This window comes from Chiloscyllium plagiosum, chromosome 27 (assembly GCF_004010195.1).
Source record: "Chiloscyllium plagiosum isolate BGI_BamShark_2017 chromosome 27, ASM401019v2, whole genome shotgun sequence".
Classification (NCBI taxonomy): Eukaryota; Metazoa; Chordata; class Chondrichthyes; order Orectolobiformes; family Hemiscylliidae; genus Chiloscyllium; species Chiloscyllium plagiosum.
Window position 1 is genome coordinate 5,571,542 of NC_057736.1, and position 19,049 is coordinate 5,590,590.

At 43.4% G+C, this 19,049-nt stretch overlaps 1 protein-coding gene across 1 annotated transcript in view; it reads right to left on the reverse strand.

The window, feature by feature from the left end:
- The window catches only part of si:dkey-34d22.1 (discoidin, CUB and LCCL domain-containing protein 1), a 137,794-nt gene that overhangs the window by 80,117 nt on the left and 38,628 nt on the right, over window positions 1–19,049 (reverse strand). The window contains exon 2 of the mRNA XM_043717282.1: window positions 17,794–18,018. Within this exon, the coding sequence (XP_043573217.1) occupies window positions 17,794–18,018 (225 nt within the window). The remainder of the gene's footprint in view (window positions 1–17,793; window positions 18,019–19,049) is intronic.

A 19,049-nucleotide genomic window follows, 5' to 3' on the forward strand; every position in this document is an offset into this window, starting at 1 on the left:
TTTTCCACAGAAAGTATGTTACTGGCAAGGCGAAGTCTGTATAAATGTCCCTTGATAATTTTATCTATCACAGCAGTGAACTGATATATTAGCTTTCCATGCTCATTAATGGAGTCCGGCAACAGACCAGGACCAAAGCACCATTGACTTTAAGAAGATTATTGCAATGAGCTGCATCAGCTGTTCCACTAAAGGAAAGAAATAAAATAAATAAGAATTCATAAATCACCAAGCTTATATCACGCCTGGAGGCTATATAACTCTGCGCTTGAGTTGACTCTCTTCATCTGTTTGCTACCACTTCTCTTCACTATACATTCAATTTTCAAACATTTTCCTCGTCAGATATTTATTCAATTTCTCCTTAGCATTGGGATAGAAATTTATTGTTATTTTGGATGCAAATGTGGAAAAATGACATGCTCCCAAACTGCAAGGCCTGAGAATGGCTTGAGATGGGGCCTAGGCCTCATTATGATAATTTGAGGAGTTGCAGGCACTGGCCACAGGTTTTACAGGAAGTTTCTGGTAAGTGCTAGAGGAGGAGGTAATCTCACGCTTCACTCACATTTTATTTCTGTATTCTCTAAAATTTTGTAACTAAAGAAGCTGTGCCTAGGGACTTGTATCAAAGTCGGCTCTGTAATTAAAACCATAAGGCATAAGAGTGGAAGTAAGGCCATTCAGCTTAACGAGTCCACTCCACCGTTTAATCATGGACATTTGAACTCCACTTACCAGCACTCTCCCCATAGCCCGGAATTCCCTGTTAGATAAGAAAATTGCTGATGCACAAACTTTTCATTGAGTATATGTGACAATAACGACTATTCTATTCTATCATAAAGCACAGAGAGCTTTGAAAAATAATCAATAATTTAAAGAAAAAGCTACTTTTAAATGTAGGGCACATCAGCCTCATTTAATCCTGGACCTGCCGGGAATCTTTGGTACTTCTTTGACCAAGTTTATGGTAATCTGTTCAATATCACCTCCTGTGGCTTGGTGTCAAAATATTTTATTGATAAAACTTTGTAAAACGCCTTGGGATATTTCGATGTGGTAAAAACACTATACAAACTCAAGTTGCTATTTTTGAATCTAAAATAAACTTGACATGCTTGATTTCCATACACAACCAAGCCAGAACCAGTCAACTCTCAGAAAAATGAAAATAATAAATTGAATCCTTACTAAATGAAGTAAATAAGCACATTCATTCATAAAATAACAGATTCAATACCGATTTTATATGGTTGCCTTAGCAATTGTACAATTTAATGTCAGGTTGGAAAGAAACTGAGTCCAAAATTGGGCCTCAGTGTATCTATTCTATATCTTGAATAGGAGTTTGTCCCCAGTTAGGTCCATCTCCTATGATTTCTAGGAGAGCAAATCTGATCTTAGAGATCATCTACATCAGAAATAAGTCTCAGAATCTCTTCCTTTTTTAAGTGGAAACACCAAAACAAAGAAACAGCCAAGGATCCGCATCATAGTTTACCTTTACAAGGTTAAAGTCTATTGAGCAGCGAATGATAATTTACAAATGTAGATAGTTCACTGTTTGATTTCCCACATTCAGAGAATTGTCCACCTGCGTAAAACACAGTTAGTTATTCTACCTTCCATGAATGAGTATACTTACTTCATTTAGCAAGGAATTTATTGATCTCATTTCTCTGAGATTTGAATGGCATACAACTCGAGGTAACTAAATAAATATTCCAATCAAGCCTAGCTAATAATATGTCTTAGGAAAACTGCTGACATCACTTTTTTTTTAATTCAATCATGAAACGTCCCTTCAGTGTGGAAGCAGGCCATTTGTTCCATTGGAGCCACACTAACCCACCAAACAACATCCCACCCAGACTACATCCTACCCCCCACTCAATCCCTGTAACCCTGCATTGCCCATTGTCTAGCCTGCACAATCCCGAGGCAGTATGGGCAATTTAGCATGGCCAATTCATCTATCAAATCATATACTGCGCGAGAAGTCAATGGTGAGCTACCTTTTTGAATCGCTGCAATTCTTGTGTACAGGATCCACGATGCCGTTAGGGAGGGAATTCCAGGATTTGATTGAGCAACACTGAAGGAATAGCAATATATTTCCAAGTCAGGATGATCAGTAGCTTGGAGGGGAACTTGCAGATGGTGATGTTCCCATTGATTAAAAACTCCAAATTCAATTAAAACATTATAAAAGTTTGCTCAGTTAAAATTCCTGAGCTCTGGAACATAACATGAAATTGAGTAGAGTAGGCTCATATTCCCTGGAGTTTAGAAGAACGAGAAGAGATCTTATTGATCCTGTGATGACCAACGGATGCTGAAAGACTGTTTCCAATGACTGAAGAGCCCAGAACGAGGAGTCATGAAAAAGGGGTGGGGTAGGCCACTTAGAGCCAAGACGAAGTGAAATGTCTTCGCTTAGAGTTGTCAATCCTTGGAATTTCCTAACCCAGAGACCTGTGTATTCTCAGTTTTGAGTCAGTTCAAAGCTAAGATTGATTGATTATTAGGAAAGATGGGTTACAGAGATATGACAAGTAAGTGGAGTTGTGTGTGGAAGATCTGGATGATTCTCCTGTACCTTATGTTCTTAATCAATCATTCTTTGGAAGTGAATAAGAGACATCTACATCCACAATGTGTATGAAGTTTGACCTTTGGAAAGATGAGGAAGGTCAGCTTTTGAGATTCTCACATCAGGTTTTATACAAATAAATCACGAAACTCTGAGAACGTACTGCCTCCTGTAGATCAGGCACAAGATGATCACAGCGAACAGGTAAAACAACAAATGGACCTGAGATCTTAAATGAACCAAGAAGTTTATAAGTGGTTACAATTGTCAAATAAAATGCCAAAGTAGTCTTTTCCAAATTCATTGCTCAGGCACCAGTTCCCTGAAAAAAGGAGCAATCAGAATCCTGTGACAGATAATTCACATGTTGATTTGAAACAGTTAAGAACATGTCTATCAACCTGTCACAATTTAAAAGATATTCAGAGCACTACATCATGAGCAATTGTTGTTAACATGCTGAGTATTTAACTTGGGCATCATGAGATAAACAGATAGTTAAACCAAAGCAGCGTCACACGTCAGACAAAGCCCCACTATAAAAGTATTTAGTCTGTACAGTATCGCATCCAAATGTTGACATACAACCAACAGACACCAGATGCAATGGTGAGTCAGTCTTAAATACTTTGCACAATGTGACACATACTAAACAATTATATTTTTCAGTGTACAGAAATGATTAACACTATCAAACGAATGGTCAAAAAGGCAACAAACATTTATACAAAACGGTTTGCAGAAAGCTCCTTTATCAGCTCAATAACCATCTTGCTTTTTTAAAAGCAATAGAGTAAGTAAATACAAACCAAAAGATAATATAAATCAGAAACACTTCTGATTTTGTTTGTGTGTATGTAAATATGTTGGGCCTTTCTTGTAAATGGGCGATGACTAAAGGAAATGTTAACTCATTCACAGGGCACAGATTTTGAAAATGAACAATGGCTTTAAAAATTGTTCCTTTAGTGAATGGTGAAAGGTGAGAAAGGGGAGTTGGAGCACGCTCTCTGGCACCTAGAGATCAATGTGATCCTCAGACCTAACTTCTGCCCAATCCCCTCAGCCCATAATTCTCCTTCATCTCCATCTCTGACAGTCAACTTGGCAGCACAGTGGCTCAGTGGTTAGCACTGCTGCCTCACAGTGCCAGAAACCCGGGTTCGATTCCAGCCTTGGGCGACTGTCTGTGTGGAGCTTGCATATTCTGTCCGTGTCTGTGCGGGTTTCCTCCAGGTGCTCCAGTTTTTCTCCCATAGCTGAAAGATGTGGGGATTAGGTGAACTGGCCATGCTGAACTGCCGATGGTGTTCATGGGTGTGTAGATTAGGTACATTAGTCAGGGGAAATGTAAGTAATAAGGTATGAGAATGGGTCTGGGTGGGTTACTCTTCACAGGGTAGTTGTGGACTTGTTGGGCCAAATGGCCTGTTTCCACACTGTAGGAATTTTATGAATTCTGCGATCAACTGAGCGGCTGCAGCCTTTGGGGATAGAAAATGTCAATGATTTACAACCCACTGAATGATGAAATCTCAGTTCTAAGTGGCTGACCTCCTTAGGCCAAGGTTACAGGAGAATTTCGCCAGCTCCGTGATATAGGAATGGAGGTGGTTAGGCTGGTAAAGTGCCAGGGGGTTGCATCATGATGGCGTTCCATGACCGTGTTGGCCTTGGAGACAGTTCCCAGTGAGGGAAACATTATTGACGTGGCTATCTGCCCAATGGAAGAGGACTATGATTTTGAACAGCAGAAGGTCCAATGATTTTCCCAGGCTGTTTACAGGGTCAATGCAGGCCCTTGGTGTATGAGGCTTCAACAGGAGGGAGTTGTGGGGGTGGGGTTGGTGGTCATTGCAGATAGAGATTTTGGCTAGGGAGAGGCTGGTTTGAAACAAAAGTCACCTTACACTGGCATTGGAGAGAGTTTCCCTCCATTCGCTGGGGCTTGTCTGTTCGATCCAATTAGATGTGCTGGAGTAATGCTCACTTTTCTGAGGGAACTTCCATTTTGAAGAACCCTCACTCTTTCAGATATCACCAGAGCGAGTGGTGCTGGACAGTCATGGCATTTCAAAAATAAATCTCAAAAGCTTCTGTTTTTCCCTGGCTGTGGTACTGTTCATTACGTGGATAAAACCCATAAAGGTGCAGCAGAATCTTGGAAAAGCTGAATGACAGAAGGAATAGTTGCAAACACCTTTCATTCAATCACAGTAAATAATCAGAAAGGTTCCAGATTATTACTGACCCCATTTTGGTATCTGTCTGAGGAGACATTTGGCACATGAACCCCAAGCCAATCTGGCTAGGTTTTTCTGCTCAAAGCAGTCTGTTTCCCTCACACCCTGAAGGAAGTAATTCCTTGTCAGGATTCACTTGTCAGGGGAAGATATTCAACTGTGGAAAGCATCAGAACTAAAATCAATCTGCAACAATGCAGAATCCTCATAAGTATACTAAATACAGCAGGAATCCCTGAATAGTCAAGAGGATTGGTTTCCTAATGAATCCAGCCCAGCTCTGCCACCCTCACAATAAAAAGGAGTGCAAGACCCTTACTGAGAGCTAAAGAGCCAATGGCCTCAGAGACAGTGTATGCAATGACTTATTTTTTAATTTCAGTATATGAATTAAAGTATATTCATAAAAAAAAATCATATATACACACACACACACGTATATATACAGAGTCACAAACAGTATTTCTGTACAGTAGCATATGAGGAAACAAACAAACTTTGGAGTTTGACTCTATCCTAACAAACTAAAAAGGCTTCTTTCACTTGAGAGAGACTATATTTACATGCACTTGAGGCAGCAAGAGGATCGGAAAACTGAACAGGCCCCATTTAACTTGTGCAGAAAGACCTCAGACAGTGGTCTTTCCTCACTGTGCCTTGGTGACAGCTACCCTGAGCTTTAGTGTGTCCTGCAGCACGTAGTCCTGGACCTTGGAATGTACCAGTCTGCAACACTCAGTCAGGGTCAACACCTTGCTCTGGAATGCCAACAAGTTTTGGGCAGACCCAAAAGGGTCTTTCACAGAGCTGATGGTTCTCCAGGCGCAGACGATGTTTGTCTTGATGCGCATCCTGGGGAACAGCCCATAGAGCAAACAGTCCTGTGTCATGCAGCTGCTTGGGATGAACCTCAACAAAAAGCAATGTACTGACTCCCACAGCCCAGATACTCCAGATGGGCAATATCAAGGTGCAGGGTGCTTAAAGCAGAATAGTGAAAATTGTCACCAATATGCATCAAGTGCATTGCCACAAAGTGAAGAGAGGAAAAGTAGAAAGAGGGTTTACAGAGGCAGTCTGAAATGATGATTAGGAAGCACTTAGTCAACGAGTCTGTAAGTGACTGCGCATATATAGCAGATTTCAGAGTTAAAAATAGTTCAGTTAAATGAAATTTGATCCTCATTCATTGTGGCAATGTACTTGATGTAGATTGGTCACAATTTTCAACTGTTGTGCATTAAACAACTGAAACTATTGAATTCATCTGGACTGTATAGACTAGCATACAGAATAACTTGAATTATGGAATATGCACTCAATTAGATTCCTGACATCACATCCATATGTAATGCAGCTTCTCTTTAATGAGGACTATAAATGTAACCACAATTAAATCGAAGTTAAAATTACCTTTAAATGCTCAAAAAATATTGAGTTCTGGATAACTTGCTGTTTTATCGTCAATTGCAGGATTTCAAACTAATTATTTCTAAAAATTCTCTGTGTAACAAAATCTCACTATATTTATTTACAGCTGAGATGGACACCTACTTTTTAAAAGAATTCATTCATGGGACGTGGATATCACCATTACTTACTCATGGACAGTGGTCCCATTGGTGGCACTGTTATCTCACAGTGCTAAAGACCTGGATTTGATTCCAGACCGGAGTTACTGTGTGGACTTTGCATATTTTCCCTGTTTCCTCAGGTTTCCTCTCAGACTAAAGAAATGTACATTAGGTGGATTGGCCATGCTGAATTACCCATTAGTATCTAGGCTAGGGAGACTAGCCAAGGGAAATGTAGGGTTATGGGGCAGGTCTGGGTGGGATGGTCCTCAGAGGGTCAGTGTGGGCTAGGTGAGCCAAATGGCCTGTTCCCACGCTGTAGGGATTCAATGATAATTATTCACTCCTCCCTCCATCCTCATAAACAAGCAAGGGTGGGGGTAATTCAAAATGGCTTGGGTTAAGGTTTTAAAATTTAAGAGTTTAACTTGCCCCCTAACCCAACCCTTGTTTGCCACAAAAATGGTGAACACAAACTGGAAGGAGTGGATTACAATCCACTCTGAGGCTATGTTGATTACAGTTACTCACAAAAGCTTCAGCATTGAGAATTTTAATTTCAGTGTCAATGTTTGAACAAGCAAAGGACTTTGGCCCTTTAAGTCTGTACTTTCAATGTCACATGTAGTTTATTCTAACATGTGCTCTGTTCCACAAACTTGACTGCCTGTGTCAAAGCAGCATATTAGTATTCTCCAGGCCCTAAAGGTGATAAAACAATTCCAGAGTATTTATCCATTTTCAAATCTTCATTGTTCAGAAAAGACTTTCACAAGTACTACTTAACACCGCATCAAAACAGTGTCATTTGGAATATATCAACATAAGCTCTCACTGTATCACCAGTGCAAGGCTGTTTCACTTTGCAGCAACTCTGCAATTAAAGTCAAAGTTTTGAAAGTTATCCTGGACTCGAAATGTTAACTGTTTCTCTCTCCACGGATGCTAGCAGATCTGCTGAGATTCTCCAGCATAGTCTGAACTGGATCTGTACGCTCTGAGGTGAAAGGACTGGTTTTGGGGTCGTGGCTCAAAGTACCAAAATTAAACAGAAAAATAATTTCAGACACCAGGCTGAAACAGACATTGCACTGTTAATTAATTTTGTGCATATTCTCATTTGTTTTTCCCTGGCTGTCATTACAGTCATCAATCAAAACAGCAGCTCTTGAAATTAGTCACCTCCCTGTTGCTGTCTTTACAGAGTCATCAAATCACAATGCTATTGAAGAATTAGACAGCAGCTAAACATCATTCTTTCAAATGTTTGAAGGGTCATGAATCTGATCAACATTTGTTCTTGGAATGTTTTCATTCACAAATACAAGAGAAAGATAGCAATAAAATGCTGCTTAAGTTTTTAAAGACTGAACTTAGAATAAATTCACAGTCCAGAAATACTCTGGCAACCAAGGCAGCCCAAATAATTACACTGTCTCAGAATCATCAACTATCTTAGAGTTTTGCAATTAAATTTCCAGTTGTGCCTGGAAAGGAATAGAGAGTAAGAGGGCACAGGTTCAAAGTGATCTACAAAAGAACTAAATGCGAGTGGAGAGAAAATAAAAGGCTTTATCACCTTGCAAACAGTTGGGGTCTTGAAGGTACTGCATGGAAGTGCGATGGAGGAAGTTCAATTGAGGTATTTAAGAGGGATTTGGATGATTACTAAAATAGAAACAATGTGCAAGTGTATGGGGAAAAGATGGAAGATTGGCACAAAGATATATGCTCTGTTGGACAAAATGGCCTCCTTCTGTACATTTGTGACTCTTCTGGGAATTTTCTTCATACAAAAAATTTAAATGATCATTTTATAATTATAATGTATAAGACTGAAATGAAAGTGACTTTGAATTGTTGCACAACCTTGGGAATGTTCTGAGTAATTTGCTTTCTTAAAAGTATTTGTTTGTGCACTTTATATTAGTTCTGTCTTGTTGACTGGAGCTCAACACTAATAGCCAATGATTATCTTTTTGAGGATCATGCTGGAAGAATTGTGATTGTTGGGAACTATTATTAAAAGACACATCCTGCCCTGAAGGCATTACATCATGCTGAGGTTAAGACCCACAAGCAATCTTGCTTTTCTTTAAAATCTTGCCCAGGATAAATCATTCCTCGTGTCTACCGCAATAGACTGTGTTGACAGACAATGCCATCATTGGGTGGCAGAGGCGACGGAGCTTGTTTCTGTCTCATTTCATGCTCACACATGTACCTTTCCAACAGATACTCCTGTGCAGCAATGAGGAGAAGGAATCTTCCATTCATTTTCCCCTTCTCTGGGTCAAGGAAGTAGGAAATACAGACAGAGTCAGAATTGTACAGCACAGAAATGAACCCTTCAGTCCAATTTGTCCATGCCGACCAGATATCCTCAGTCCCATTTGCCAGCATTTGGCCTATATCCCTCTAAACCCTTCCTATTCATGTACTCAAGATGCTTTTAATATGTTGTAATTGTACCAGCCTCCACCATTTCTTCTAGCAGCTCATTCCATACGGGCAACAGCCTCCGTGTGAAAAAGTTGCCTCGGAGGTCCCTTTTAAATGTTTCCCCTCTCACTTAAAGCCTCTACCTTCCACTTTTGGAATACCCTATCCTAAGAAAAGGATCGTGTCTAAATTTACCCTATCCATGAGCCCTCATGATTTTATAAGCCTCTATAAAAGGGTCACCCCTCCCCTTCTTACGCTCCCAGGAAAATAACCCCAGCCTGTTCAGCCTGTCCCTATGATTAAAACCCTCGAACCCCAGCAACAATCTTTGTAAATGGGTGGTATTTAGTCCAGCTGACAAGGGTCCCACCTGCCCGAGAAGGCAATTTGTAGCTGAAAGGATTGATGTCACGAGAGAAGCTCTGTCTGTGAGCCTTGCCATTTCAGCCTCAGTGGGTCAGAGGCTGGAGGGTGCTGAGGACCTCCCTACCCCATATCTTCCCAACCTATTAAATGCTCCCCCTCTGTCCAAACCCCCTTCTTGAGGGAGGATGTTAACTTCTGCCTGATGTGTGCAGTTCACTATGAACAACAGAAGAGAAGTGGTTGAAACGAGGACAACCACCTGATGAAGGGGCAGCGCTCCAAAAGCTAGTGCTTCCAAATAAACCTGTTGGACTATAACCTGGTGTTGTGTGATTTTTAAACTTTGTACACCCCAGTCCAACACTGGCACCTACAAGTCAAAAGCAGAAACTATAAACAGCTCTTTTCCACCTGTGGTCCAGTTCACACCATGTATTTTAAAGCAGCAGAAACCATTTGTAATGGTCCCATTATTAAACATTTTCTGAATTTCACACCATTATTTTGAGAAATTGGTTGTGTACCTCTTTTATAAACAAGACACTGAAGTTTCAGAACCTTTGACAGAAACTTACAAGAGACGCATGGACTCAGAATATTCAGATATCAATAGGAAACATACGAGAATTCTAACAACAACTTGCATCTATATAGTGTTTTTAATGTAGATAAACATCTGAGGCTATTTGACAGGAGCCTATCCCATAAGGTCTAACAACAAGCCACATAAGGAGACATTAAGCCAGGTGAAGGAGTTGTGGATTTGAAGGTGCTGTCTCAGGAGCCTTTGGTGAATTTCTAACACATCAGATAATCTTTGTTTCGGATTTCTCACGTTGAGCATATTTCCCTGCGCTCTTGATGACTATATCACAGCTATTCACTTGATTGATACATTTCATGATCCACTACAATGAAGGAGGAAAGGGCAGTGTGGATAGATTTAGAGAGGGTATTCAAGAGCACATGGCATTTGCAGCTAAAAGCTGCATCACCAAAAATAGAATCATGATCAGGGATGCAAAGGAGGCCATAACTGGATAAGTGCAGAGAGGTTGGAAAGTTGTTGTAGTAGTAGTAGTAGTAGAGGAGGATTCAGAGATAGGGAAGGGTGAGATCCTTAAGAGATTTGAAAATGAGGCAAAGAATTGTGAAATTATAAATCTTATTCAACTGGGAGCCAACGCAGTCTCATTCGACTGGGAGCCAGTGTAAAGCAGTAAGCAGCAAGAGTGGTGGAAGAATGGGAGCATCATTGATTTAGCCTAGATCCACTACAATCAAGTGAATAGCTGTAACAGTCATCAGAGCGCTGGGAAATATGCTCATCATCAGAAAACAGAAACAAAATTTATCTGATGCGTCAGAAATTCACCAAGGGCTCCTGCGACATCACCTTCAAACCCACAACCAGCAGCATCTACAGTGACAAGGGCAGCAGACACATGGGAAAGCCACTCTCTGCAAGTTCCCCTCCAAGTTATTCACCATCCTGACTTGGAAATATATCATTCATCATCACTGGGTCAAAAATCATGGAATTCCCTCCTTAATAACATTGTGGGTCTACCACAGACTGCAGTAGTTCAAGAAGGCAGCCCACTACCATTTCTCATGGGCAACTAGGAATGGGCAATAAATGCTGGCCCAGCCAGTGATATCCACATTTAACCCAATAAATGAATATTCAATAATTTCTCCAGGTGTGACCTAACCATTCACCGTATAACCACCTTGCAATTGTGCTTTGGGTAATAAAAACTTATCCCATATACCTCCTTTACCACCTTATTAGACTTTTGCTCTTCCTGCCAGGATCTGTGGATAGGCATAGCAAGGTCCCTTTGATCTTCAGTATTTTCCAGGGTCCTCCAATTCCTTGCCTTCTCAGCTCTCCCAAATGCATTACCTCATATTTTTATGGGTTGACTCCCATTTGCCATTGCTTTGTACACCTGACACGTCCATTGCTATCTTCCTGCAGTGTATGGCTATATACCACCAGACCAGTCCTCATGTCTCTGACATCTTGGTCATACCCCTGTATTTAAATTCAAATCAATGATGTATACCACACACAGACAGGGCAGCAGCATTGAGCCCTAAAGAGCCCCAGTGAACAAAGACTTCTTGTCACAAAAATATCCCTCTAACGTCACTCTTCTGCTTCCTGCCTCTCAGCCAATTTTGGATTCAATGTGTTACTTTGCCTTGGATTTTATGCACTCTTACTTTCTTGACCAGTCTGCCATGAGGTACCTTATCAAAAGGTTTTGCTAAATTTCACATAGACCACATTAAATGCTTTACCCACAACAACACTCCTGGTTACCATCTCAAATATTTGTCAAACATTACCTTCCCTTAACAAATCCATGCTGACTATCCCAGGTAAATCCATGTCTCCAGTGCAGACATAATCTGTTCCGCAAAACTCTCAACTTCCCCACCACAGAGGCTAGACTGACTGGCCTGTAACTGCCTGGTTGTGAGGAATTTTAATGATGGTCTTGTGATATCTCACCTATGGCCAGAAAGGATTTGAAAATCATTGGTCCCCAGGGCTCCTGACATCTACTTAATGTTGTTATTTACCATTAGGCCAGTTCGCCTGTGGTTCATGAAGTTATCCTGAGATTATTACCTTGGAGGTTCTGCTTTTCAAGTTAGTTTCAAACTGCTCAAAAACATTCAACAACATCTCCTTTTCAGTCAAAGTCGTTGGTACCAACATGATCCCTTCCCTCCCCTCCCTCTCCAAGTTTCTCTCCAGCCCTGAGGAGCTATCCTTAACCCTGGTATTAGACAAGCAACACAGCCTTCATGACACATGCCAATGGCTGAAAACAATTTTGGTGGCTGTAGGATATGATCTGGCTCAGGACCAGGAATATATTTTTAAAAACAAAGTTTGAGATCTTAGGTAGCACAACTGAGCCACAAGATTTCCAGGTTTTGAACAAACAATAATACATTGTACTAATCAAATTTAAAACAATAGTACAGTCTATAATGCATATATTTACACACAATTTATAGTTTAGCATCCAGAATTAACCTGAAGCACATATCAATAACCATGAAGTACCTTATCAAACAATTTGCTCATGTTCACAGACACCACATCAAATTTATGACCCATATCAATACTTCTGATTGAATTTAATACACGTCGTGACATCAAACACTTCTTCCGCTGCCTCCGCCTCCGAGCTTATGTTTACAATCAGAACTCCCGCCCACCTTCCGAGGATCCCTTCGCCCGCCTCCAACACACCATCCACCTGGACACCCTGTGCTGGCCTATTACCCGCCCTCAACCTCTTCATTTCCAACTGCCACTGGGATATTAACTGCCTCAACCTGTCTACCTCCCTCCCCCACTCCAACCTCTCACCCTCACAATGTGCAGCCCTCACTCCCTCTGCTCCAATCCCAACCTCACCATCAAGCCAGCAGATAATAGGGGCGCAGTGGGTAGTTTGACGCACTGACCTCTACACTGCTGAAGCCAGATGCCAACTCAAAGACACCTCCTCCTACCACCCCCTCGACCAAGACCTCAACCCCCATCACCATCTCCCAGCCCATACAGAATGTCATCACCACAGGAGATCTCCCATCCACAGCTTCCAACCTCGTAGTCGGGGAACCCCGCACAGTCCGGTTCTACCTCTTTCCCAAGATCCACAAGCCTGACCATCCTGGCCAACCCATTGTCTCAGCATGCTCCTGCCCCACTGAACTCATCTCTACCTACCTCGACACTGTCCTATCCCCCCTAGTCCAGGAACTCCCCACATACGTTCGAGACACCACCCACGCCCTCCACCTCCTCCAAGACTCCCGTTTCCCCGGCCCCCAACGCCTCATCTTCACCATGGATATCCAAACCCTCTACACCTCCATCCGCCATGACCAGGGCCTCCAAGCCCTCAGTTTTTTCCTCTCCAGACGTCCCCAACAGTACCCTTCCACCGACACTCTCATTCGCTTGGCCGAACTGGTCCTCACCCTTAACAAATTCTCCTTTGAATCCTCCCACTTCCTCCAGACCAAAAGGGTAGCCATGGGCACACGTATGGGCCCCAGCTATGCCTGTCTCTTGGTTGGCTACGTAGAGCAGTTGATCTTCCGTAATTACACCGGCACCACTCCCCAGCCACCAACATTTTTACAAACCCACCGACTCCCACAGCTGCCTGGATTACACCTCTTCCCACCCTACCTCCTGCAAAAATGTCATCCCTTTTTCCCAATTCCTCCGTGTTTGCTGTATCTGCTCCCAGGAGGACCAGTTCCACCATAGAACACACCAGATGGCCTCCTTCTTTAGAGACCGCAATTTCCCTTCCCACGTGGTTAAAGATGCCCTCCAATGCATCTCGTTCACATCCCGCCCCTCTGCCCTCAGACCCCACCCCTCTAGCCATAACAAGGACAGAACACCCCTGGTGCTCACCTTCCACTCTACCAACCTTCGCATAAACCAAATCATCTGCCGACATTTCCGCCACCTCCAAACGGACCCCACTACCAGGGATATATTTCCTTCCCCATCCCTTACCACCTTCCGCAAAGACTGTTCCCTCCGTGACTACCTGGTCAGGTCCATGCCCCCCTACAACCCACCCTCCCGTCCTGGCACCCTCCCCTGCCACTGCAGGAATTGCAAAACCTGCGCCCACACCTCCTCCCAAGGTCACAAAGGAGCCTTCCACACCCAAAGATTTACCTGCACATCCACCAATATCATTTATTGTATCTGTTGCTCCCGATGCGGTCTCCTCTACATTGGGGAGTCTGGACGCCTCCTAGCAGAGCGCTTTAGGGAACATCTCTGGGACACCCGCACCAATCAACCACACCGCCCTGTGGCCCAACATTTCAACTCCCCCTCCCACTCTGCCGAGGACATGGAGGTCCTGGGCCTCCTTCACCATCGCTCCCTCACCACCCGACACCTGGAGGACGAACGCCTCATCTTCTGCCTCGGAACACTTCAACCCCAGGGCATCAATGTGGATTCACCAGTTTCCTCATTTCCCCTTCCCCACCTCACCCCAGCTCCAAACTTCCAGCTCAGCACCATCCCCCTATCACCTCCATCCCCACCCCCATTCACCTATTGTACTCTATGCTACTTTCTCCCCACCCCCACCCTCTTATTTATCTCTCCACCCTGCAGGCACTCTGCCTGTATTCCTGATGAAGCGCTTTTGCCCGAAACGTCGATTTTCCTACTCCTTGGATGCTACCTGAACTGCTGTGCTTTTCCAGCACCACTCTAATCTAGAACCCACTTATGATTACATTTGTCAAACATGACCTTGCCTTCCCAAACCATGCTGACTATCCCACATTAATCTGAATCTCCAGTGCAAATGTTAAGTGTCCTGCAGAATTTTCATAACTTCCCCACCACGGAGGTGGTGGACTGTAATTTCCCGGTCCATTCCTTCCTAGAATTAGAATTCCTCACAGAGCACATAAATTTGCAAATCCCATGGATTTCCAGCAAACTATGTGTTAGTGACACCAGAGGTCACCAAATCCCATTTAAACACTTTCAAGACTCCTATTTCTTCTCTTGCAAAAATCTAGCTTTTGAACTCCTTCAAAATGCCATTCTATCAACAGGTTGCCTCATCAATTTCTCACACCCTCCTATCTACTCTCTCCTGCGTCTGGGTAGTGGGTCTCGATCACCAACTCTCAGGTGCAACTCCAGTTTTTTTGCAGACAGCTAGTTTCACCAAAATGGCACTGCCCCAAAATTTTTCCAGTGCACCAAGAAAATACCGCTTGTGGACTTCTTTCACCCCACTCTCTGCAGTATTGATCTTTGAGTTAGTCATATGGTTCTTTCAAGCATTCACCCTCCCAAACTCCCCCCCCCCCCACCCAGTTGTTCCTAGAGCTTTTCTCAAGTTCTAAGCTGCAAACACTCAGGTGCACCTACTGCCCTCAGGACCTGTGTCCTAACTATACAGAACTATCAAACTGTTCCTGGAATATTGGAATATTTAGAGTATGGAAACAGGCCCTTCAGCCCAACAAGTGCACACCGACCCGCAACTCACCCAGACTCATTCTCCTACATTTACCCCTTCACCTAACACTATGGGCAATTTAGCATGGCCAATTCACCTAACCTGAACATTTTTGGAATGTGGGAGGAAACCGGAGCACCCGGAGGAAACCCACGCAGATACGGGGAGAATGTCTGTGTGGAGTTTGCACAGTCGCCTGAGGCGGGAATCGAACCCAGGTCTCTGGCGCTGTGAGGCAGCAGTGCTAACCACTGTGCCAACGTGCTGCCCACTTCTATCTTCCGGAGTCCCACCAGTAGAGAAACAGTGCCCTTCTCAACAGTTCCCAGCACACCTCAAGCACGGGGTCTGCTCTTCATTCTCTCCATTGGACTAACAATAACTGACATCTGATTGTTTTGAGCGACCTAGTGAAAACCTCACAACAAGTCCCACCCCTATTGCTAGGCAGAACCGGACATAGCAACTAGCAGTTGGCCTTAAAAGTAACTAATGTGTTCTGAAGAGTTCCTCAATGTTGCAATATTCACAGATAACTGGCTTGCACAGTACAAATGGATAGAACAATAGAAAATTTATTTTATCATAAAGGAAATATAGCAAATAGCATTTCAGGACAAATAACATCAATGATTACTCAATTTTTGGATTGTAAACTGCATGATTATGCTGCAAACCATCTATCAAGGTATAAATTATTACATACACCTGTACAAGAAGAAATGACTGCACATGCCAACTGTGAAGTTAAATTGATGCGAACATACGCAACTGTTCACAGCATCGAAATACAGAAGCAGCAACTACCAAAACCCTTTCATATTGCTGAGGACTTTGAAATCTGACTCTGTCCAATCTGCAAAATCATTCTTTCCTCTTTTTCCCATATCCAGAAATACTCTTAGAACCAACCAAATATTTTCTTCCCCCAAAACCCAAACCATCCATGGTATTTCCACAGATGCTGCCAGACATGCTGAGCTTTTCAGCAATTTCTGTATTATTTCTGATTTCCAGCATCTGCAGTTCTTTCGGTTTTCACCTGTGGTATACATTTTTTTTGTCATCTTTTAACCACCAACAGTAAACACTCATATTTTCCAATTGATTAATTTATGTGCAAAGCCTATAAGGGTCAATGCACATCAAAGGAGACAGAGATTGGGACAAAAGGGAGGGCTAAACCAAGAGAGATTTGGAAGGGTTAAATAATGCACTCCATCCCCTACAGTGCCCACCACTCTCTAAAGGCATCGAGAGTATTGGTGGACACCATGTTCTCTCTCTCCAAAGACACCCCGGCATGAATGTAGTCATGGAAGAGCAGACAGTCAAACCATGACCCTCTTCACATCCCACTGCCTGGTCCTATTATTAGCCAAGTTAGCGAATCCCAGAAGCAGGCCCACAGGGAAATCCTCTGACTTGCCCATACCCCACCCCACACCAGTTGACTGAAGATCAGGACAGTGGTGCAACCAAAAGCACAAAAAAAAGGTTTTTCAAATAATTAAAATTGCCTATATGCAAGGTCCATGGACTCCACAAGACCAACAGTTGGGCTGGGAGTGTGTGCACCACTGCAATCTGTGGAGACGCAGTACAGCACAATCCACCCAGGGTCCCCAATGGAAAGTGGGAGTACTCCTGTATCCAGCCCGCTGCGACGCAAAAATACTCATTGCACTCCATTGAATAGAATCGATGTACCCAGCTCAGCAGTATGGTGGGCAATGCAATTCCTCCCAAAGTATAACACTTCAAAACTCAGTTCAAGAGTGCTCAGGGACCAGATTCACAGCAGATTGTCTTACTGACTGCAAGTTAGTCATCCATATTAAGATATAACATTCTTTCAATGGAGCAGTTAGATGTATCACACAAAAAAATTACACCAATCAAAATCTCCTACTAGCCATACTGAACCAGTCGCATAACACAGATCAGAATAGCTGTGTGATAACACACTTTTGGCTGCATTTGCTTAATGTGCCTTGTTCCCTCTACAAAATCCAGATATTGCCAGGGTTGAAGGATTTGAGCTATAGGGAGGGGTTGAACAAGGCTGGGGCTGTTTTCCCTGGAACGACAGAGGCTGAGGGGTGACCTTATAGAGGTTTATATAATCTTGAGGGGCATGGATAGGGTAAATAGACAAGGTCTTTTCCCTGGGGTGGGGGAGTCCAAAACTAGATGGCATAGGTTTAGGGTGAGAGGAGAAAGATATAAAAGAGACATAAGGGGCAACCTTTTCACGCAGAGGTGGTACGTGTATGGGATGATCTGCCAGAGGAAGTGGTGGAGGCTGGTACAATTACGACATTTGAAAAAGGTATCTGGATGGGTATATGAATAGGAAGAGTTTAGAGAGATATGGGCCAGGTGCTGGCAAATGGGACTGGATTAGGTTGGGATATCTGGTCGGCATGGATGGGTTGGACTGAAGTGTCTGCCTTCATGCTGTTCATCTCTATGACTTTACATTGATAAATTTACTCAGTACATTAACTCCTTACCATGACTAATGTTAGCAGATGATGAACTATAGATTTTCAAGGAACTGGATGAACAATCCTCAGTATACTCAATGTCCAAGTCACTAAGCCTCAGAATGATATTCTTCCCCGATGCAACTCGCAGCTCCCATTTACAGAAGGTGTGGTTCGGGTAAGTGCCAGGGTAGTTCTTGGAAGCCAGAGTACCACTTTCAGGACCAAAGACTGTATGTCCACATCCAGAACCTGAATCAAAAAAATGAAAAAAACAACACTAAATCCCCACGGAATGATTAGGCCGGTTGAAATTTCTTTCTTGATCATTTCATTTTACATAAGTTAAGGCAGTGAACAACTTCATTAGAATACCACAAAAATACTTACAATTACACGTGTAAACAACCTTTCTTTAAGCAAAGCATTGAGCAAAAAAAAAACCATCCTCGAACCTCTGAAGTTCAGAAACAAGTCTTTCAACTCATCAAGGGGCCAGATTAGAGTGGTGCTGGAAAAGCACAGCAGTTCAGGCAGCATCTGAGGAGCAGTAAAAATCGATGTTTCGGGCAAAAGCCCTTCCTCAGGAGTACAGGCAGTGAGCCAGAAGGGTGGAGAGATAAGTAAGAGGAGAGTGGGGGTGGTGAGAAAGTAGCATAGAGTACAATAGGTGAGTGGGAGAGGGGATGAAGGTGATAGGTCGGGGGGTGGTTGTGGAGTGGATAGGTGGAAAAGAAGATAGGCAGGTAGGACAGGTCATGGGGACAGTGCTGAGCTGGAAGTGTGGAACTGGGGTGAGGTGGGGGAAGGGGAAAAATGAGGAAACTGTTGAAGTCCACATTGATGCCCTGGGGTTGAAGTGTTCCGAGGTGGAAGATGAGGCATTCTTCCTCTAGGCATCTGGTGGTGAGGGAGCAGCGCTGAAGGAGGCCCAGGACCTCCATGTCCTCGGCAGAGTGGGAGAGGGAGTTGAAATGTTGGGCCACAGGGCGGTGTGGTTGATTGGAGTGGGTGTCCCAGAGATGTTCCCTAAAGTGCTCTGCTAGGAGGCGTCCAGTCTCCCCAATGTAGAGGAGACCGCATCAGGAGCAACAGATACAATAAATGATATTGGTGGATGTGCAGGTAAAAGTTTGGATGTAGAAGGCTCTTTTGTGGCCTTGGGAGGAGGTGAGGGGGGAGGTGTGGGCACAGGTTTTGCAATTCCTGTGGTGGCGGGGAAGGTGCCAGGATGGGAGGGTGGGTTGTGGGGGGGCGTGGACCTGACCAGGGAGTCACGGAGG